The 6,306-nt window shown below is 35.4% G+C and overlaps 1 protein-coding gene across 2 annotated transcripts; it reads right to left on the bottom strand.

The window, feature by feature from the left end:
• Positions 1–1,492: 1,492 nt before the first annotated feature.
• On the bottom strand, positions 1,493–3,149 carry LOC133676166 (transcription factor bHLH47-like). Of its 2 annotated transcripts, none has more exons than XM_062097774.1 (4): positions 2,998–3,149; positions 2,654–2,721; positions 2,425–2,543; positions 1,493–2,318 (listed from the first exon to the last, which is right to left on the bottom strand). In XM_062097774.1, exons 2-4 carry the CDS (start codon positions 2,704–2,706, stop codon positions 1,765–1,767), a joined length of 726 nt encoding a protein of 241 aa, XP_061953758.1. In that variant the 5' UTR covers positions 2,707–2,721; positions 2,998–3,149; the 3' UTR covers positions 1,493–1,764. The 2 variants fall into 2 exon arrangements, with proteins under 2 accessions (XP_061953758.1, XP_061953757.1); XM_062097773.1 differs by having other exon boundaries at positions 2,939–3,145.
• Positions 3,150–6,306: the final 3,157 nt, after the last annotated feature.

Genomic DNA, 6,306 nt, shown 5'->3' with positions numbered 1-6,306 from the left:
TCAGTTCTCTTTCCCTGCCTTCTCCTTTTTCTTGTCCTATTCATAAGAGCTCGTTATTGTCCATGAATTAAAATTAATTCTAGATAGGTCCTTTTCTTTTCTTTTCGTTTTTAAAGTCCCTATTATTTTTGATATATTTATTTTATTAAAAATATATTTATAAATAAATTCTTTTAACAAGCATATTGCTGAAAAATTGGTCCTTGGTTTTTATTTATTGACTGATTTTTTTTTTCATTTCTTTCCAAAATTCATTAGTTTCCTATTACTTTTTCCCTGATAATTCTTATTCTATTTTTTGATATTCTGAACCTTTTATTTCTCATTTTTCTCCTTTATAAAGCACACTCGTAAAAAATAGCTCAACTAGAGTAGATGGGCTTCCATATCTTGTTAATTACCAAGGAGCCAAATACTGCCCCAAAGCTAACCACAAATCCAAGTGCCGTGCTCAAGTAAAACCCATCAACTTCCTTGTGCTTCTTGTCCTTGATCTCCACCTTCAGCTTTAGGCGACTCGGTTCAGTTCTCTGCTAGGGGAGTCCACACAGTTTGTTGGCAATGAAACTGGATGCATCAAAGCTCCCTGAGAACTGAAAGGGCATGTATTGTGCTTCCATCTCCTTCTAATCACCAAGGAGCCAAACATTGACAGAAGAGTTAAACCACGAATCCACAGTGTGCAGTTTGGGATTCACGAAGTTCATGTTCAAGAAAGCTGTAGGCACCAGAACTCTGCAGCACTCGAGTGCTTTAAGGGTTTTTTCCAGTCATGTTGTTGTATGACTAGTCCAAGTGACTCAAAAAACATCGTCCCAGACATGCTTCGATCGGGAATTTCGTCAACAAGTTCTGTTCACAGAAAAATTAAGAGATTCTAGTTTAATCTATATTGAGGTGTCATGTAGAATATTATCCTCATTCAATGTCTATAGAGAAGACAACAGGGTCACGAGGGATGAAAACAGAAATGGATTGAAACAAGAACTGAGTCATCAGGTCCATGTCCACGGCATTCATTGAAGTTGTCCTACGTATATTCACCGAGAATTCCAGCACGCATTAATCTCATTCTAGCAGCTGCATTAATCTCATTCATTGCCTTCACATGTTCATCTGAATCAATATCCACAATAATTGTCTTAACTATCTTGAATCCATGCAACATCACCCATGGTTTAAAATAACAGTCACAGACTTCCACGATGTAAAATATCAGCTGTTGCTATTCTTTCTGGCATATTTCTCAAAGCATTTGAACAGTTATCCCTTGAAGGCAAGGCAAAACACTACTGAGTGGCCTTAGACATGAGAAAAACTGTAGTTACCACTTACCACCACCACTAAGCATTCGCAAAAAGACATTAAATGTCCAAAAACACAACATCGACACATTATTGTTGAATTGTGTTATAATTGAAGCAATTTGATAAGGGCATGCCTTTTTTTCAGATTTTAAAATGGATGATGGAGAGTTTAATCAGGTATCATCTGTATGCAATTCATCTAAGCTCAATAACTCTGAACATCGTGTGCAAAGGCTATACAATGTCATCTTTCTAAAGCAACACGCCAATATCAACAAGTGTATTGACATTTTAGTATGCAGAGAACTGATGCAAAGTGATCAAATACTACCAAGTGAAAAGGAAAAAAAACAGAATAGCAGAAGCTAAACAAACACATCAGATCATCTGCAACTCCAAAAGCACAATGGCAATGACGCTACTATAAATTACTACACTTTAGCATGTTTTTTTAAGGTTAAGGATGGCATCGTTCCCCAGGATTACAGATAGCGCTATCCTTGCCACTAAACTGAACTTCCTTCCTAGCAATTTGCTGCTCTCCAAGAAGTTGAGACGGCCAAGAATCAGCAGCGGTTGGATATCTAGCATGCGGTTTCCTCACATTCGAGGTGGCCATTGGAAGACCTTGCACATGATCAGGACGGATAGGAACCACAAAGACAGCTGGCGTCTGCTGCAATGCAGCAGCAGCAGCATCCACAGCAGGCAATCTGAACGAGTCTCCTGGAAAATGTGGCGGTTGCTGAAATTCTGGAGGCGGCATGTTTAGGACAGGTGTTGATTGTGCAGCCACTCTCGATTCCAGTTCACCCTGCAGTTTCCCAATTTGATTTTCTAGGACAGAATTCTCCTCCCTCAGCTCATTTTTCTCAACAGTTACATAGCGAGATTCAGATAAGAGAGCTACATTATCCTTTTTGAGGGACTCAATCTGTGTAAGCAAGTCCTTTAATAGCCGAGTCGTTTCACACAGTATAGAAGCCTTTCCAGTATTTGGCTCACTCAACTCTGTTCAAGAAATGAAAATTCTCCAAAGATTCATTCAATTTTTCATGGATACAAAAATTAAAAAGGAAGAGGTTCCCACTGAAAAGGAAAGGGAAAAGAAATTTACCAAGAGCAGAGGCCAAGTCAAGAAAGAGCTCATTCAATTGCTCACGCTTCAGCTTCTCCCTCTCAGCTTTATGAATTCTTCTCGGGACTTTCCCCTTATTCTTCCCAGCAGGAAAGCTCCTGTTCCACACCACAAACACCATCAATTTAATTCATCAAATAGTAATAATAAAAAAAATAAAAATAATTTTGATTTGCATTACAGTTCAGCCAAATTAACTAAAACCTACCGATTTCCAGTCACCTCCTCCACTGTTACATCAGGCTCTGAGCCCGTGCTCATCTCAGTCAACAAAATCTGCAAAACAAAATAGCGAAAACCCCATTAGAAAAAAAAAATCAAATATTCTCCTTTTCAAGTGATTTCTAAAAAATAAACAAAACCCAATTCAGATTTCACTCTCATTTTCCAATCCTTCATTCAAAAAAATAAAATTAAATCAAACCAAACCAAACCAAACACGAAAAACCCCAGATGAAAGTAACGAATAATCATAGAATTCAAAGCCTTATACCTCAAAATCAGAGCCGAAAAAATCCCAGAAAGAAAAAGGTAAAAGACAGGCTTCCAAACCTTTGATTGACACGACCTTGGCTGAAAGACAAGTTCGAGAGAAAACAATAAGATTTGTTCGAATTAATTAATAATACTCAATAATAAAGAGATAAAATGGGTCAAGCGGGAGACAGGTTTCTGAGCGTGTGCGGGTGGCGGGACAGGAAGGAGCGTGGAGAGCATCTGCCATTTGGATGCATTGAATCCAGACGCGCGAGGCTGGCACGTGTTCCTTTTTGTCGTTTGTACTTTTAGTTGTCCACGTGGGATCTGATTTTGGATGAAACGTCAGCGGAATAAGGAAGGGAAGCGGAGAGCGTGGCATCCATGAAAAGGCCAAAGGCAAAGTGTCGAGTGGTTAGAAGTAGAAAGTAGAAACAATCCAAACGGGATGCGCGTGTCGTCCACGTTGACACTTTGAGTTAGTTGGATTTGATGACGTGGCTGGTCTTTTATTGGTATTTGGTGTCTTTGAATTTATTATTTCTTGGACTGATTTTGATTTTTTGGGACACGGTTTGAGCCCGTTGTTTGCTAAAATAGAGGACTTTTTTACTATATTTGTTATATCTCTTGCATGTAAAACAATAACTATGGGCAATGGATTTTCTTCTTCTTTTTAAGAAAGAACCGTGGGCATGCATGCATACATCACGTCAAGAAACAAAACACACAGCCGAACACATTTTCTTTTCACCTTCTTCTCCGTCCACCTTCAAGTCCTCCACCAGCCCATATTAGTAAGAGAAAACATAGCTTGCAATTATTAGCTTAGACGTTTCCACCGGATGACGCACATTAAATACAGTATCTGGGTGGCAGTGATACGGATCACAGCAGATGCCGCCTCCTAAACTGCAGACGGCTTTGTGAGGGATGCATTTAAGAAGATCAGGCTTATCCAAATCTTGTAGCATGACCGATGTTTCAAAGGAGAATCTCACTATTATCTCGTGTCCGAATAAGAATAATATGAACCCGTAAATATTAAAAATAATTCTTCAAAACAGATCTTAAAAACACTCATTGAACCCGAGTATAGCAGCACAAGCCCATACTAGACACAAGTACATTATCCAGCAGGTGTTGGGTATGTACATAGGATCAATTTAAATTTAAATTTTTTTTTATTTTTCAAATGATATTGTTTTAATAAAAAAAAATTATTTTTTTTATTACTCCTATCCAAATTAGGTTTAAGATCGATGAGTCACTTGATTGATCCTTAAATAGGTCGATTCTCGTATCAATGCAACCTAATCTTTCAAACAGAGCATAAAAAATGATTTTACTTCAGGTTTATCTGAAGTTCGATACTTCCTGGAGTTTTTAGATTAGTTGGTGAAATCTAGCAGAGCATACGATTATGCTTCGGCTAGTCTTTATTTTTAGCGGGCCCAAAGAAGATTACATTTCAAAAGGATCGAGCCCGACAAGTAATATTGAAGATTTGCAATTTGTCAATGGTGTTGAACATGAAGTTTTAAGAAATTAAATTGATAATATTATTAAGCAATTGGGTGTGTAATGGTCACATTCTCCTCAAACATGAATCACATGGTTTTGTACCATATTATTATAATTATATAAGAAACTCTAAAATATATAGTGTTTTCATTGTAGTAATTAACAATGATTATATATATAATTTAGTTCTTAACCTTTTTTTTCTTCAATTACATCCTTTTATGCTCAAATTCATATTAATTTATCAAGAATTGTTAGGGAGAGGAAAAAAAGAGAGAGAGAGACCAAAGTAAAAATTGAAAAAACAGAGAGATCAAAGTGTAAAACAAGAAGAAAAGGATGACAATTTAAAAAATAGAGCAAAAAATTCACTTTGGTTCGCTTACTTTTAAAATTATATCTTTTTGGTCTTTTAATATTTTAAAAATTCAATTATGGTACAAAACCTCATTTTTCTAACTTTCTTGTCATTGGTTTGAGAGATGATAGAGATATTCACCGAATTTTGATAATAGAGAAAGCCTCGATTGACACCAATTTAACCCATGAAAAATGTTAATCTTGTTATCAATGAGTTATATTTGATAATGGGAGTCTTGCCTCTGTGTTCTTTAACCCTCCGATTGTTTAAGATGATAGATCTAAACTCAGAAAGTTCTCGGGTTTCGAGTTGATTTGTTGTTTTTGGACTGTCTTTTGGGTTATTTAAAGGTATAAATGGGTTTATTTAGTTTTTTAGGGTGTTTTTTTAGGTAAACAATGGTTGAATTGCAATTTTAGGTGTAAAACACTCTCGACACGACTTGAAACAAGTAGAGTAGGCGACGTATCATATTCTATTTTTTTTTAAAAAAAAAAACAAGGGACTACCGTTCACCCCATAAAAAAAGAAAAAGTTTAAACATGCCTAGGCGCGTGGGCTGGCCAAGCCTGTACGCCTAAGCCCTTTTTTTTCCCTTCACTTATTTATTGGTTTTTTTCCCTAATTTGATCCTTCACAATTGGGTATTTATTGATTTTTCTTGTTTATTTTTTTAAAAAAATTTCCTTTAATTTTTTGTTAATTTTTAATTTGGCAACGTAATTTATTTCGATTTGATATCCGTGGATTTATCATGATTTCAAACAAATATCTTGATATTTAACTGATTTTTAATTTTAAGTGCATTTATTTTTCTTATCATATGATTAAATAAAAAATATTGGACCCGATTGAATCCATGACATGAGCCATGTGTTTAGCTTGATAACTTTTGTTGATTGAAAATCTAGTTTTATAGTTTATTTTGATTACATATATAATTTTAAGTTAATTTAATAAGTTAATTTAATTAAATACATATATAAACTTTTCAATTTATAATTGAAACTTTTTTACATGAAAAGACACATAGATTACATATATATTTTTTTAATTAAGAAAAAACTATCCTACTAGTAGCGAAGCACGAGATAGATAACTAGTTAGTTACCATTTGCAGCCTTTGCATTTTGCAGGATCCCATGTCCAGTTTGCCATTGATCATCGATCTGCCAAGAACTCACTCATCCCTACTCTCAGCTACTGCTTGAAAGAAGCTTCATTGCTGAAATGACCGCGTGACGTCTGAAGAGTCTTCACTATAATCAAAGAATAAATCACTAAACTTCCCTAAAATTAACCACAAGCAACAGCAATTTAGGAATCAATTCCAGCAGCAACAATTTCTTACCTGAAGATGCAAAATGTGTAAAAATTAAAAGAGCAAGGACTTGTTTTTTTAAAATGGAAATATTAAGGACTGAAGTAATGAATGGTAAATGATATTATTATTTCTTACATTGATCCTCTTCTTTCTCCTTTCGGTCAGAGTTCTTAAA

Source organism: Populus nigra, chromosome 16, assembly GCF_951802175.1.
Source record: "Populus nigra chromosome 16, ddPopNigr1.1, whole genome shotgun sequence".
NCBI lineage: Eukaryota > Viridiplantae > Streptophyta > Magnoliopsida > Malpighiales > Salicaceae > Populus > Populus nigra.
The sequence above is the reverse complement of the archived record's forward strand: the minus strand, read 5'-3'. Positions and strand labels throughout refer to the sequence as shown.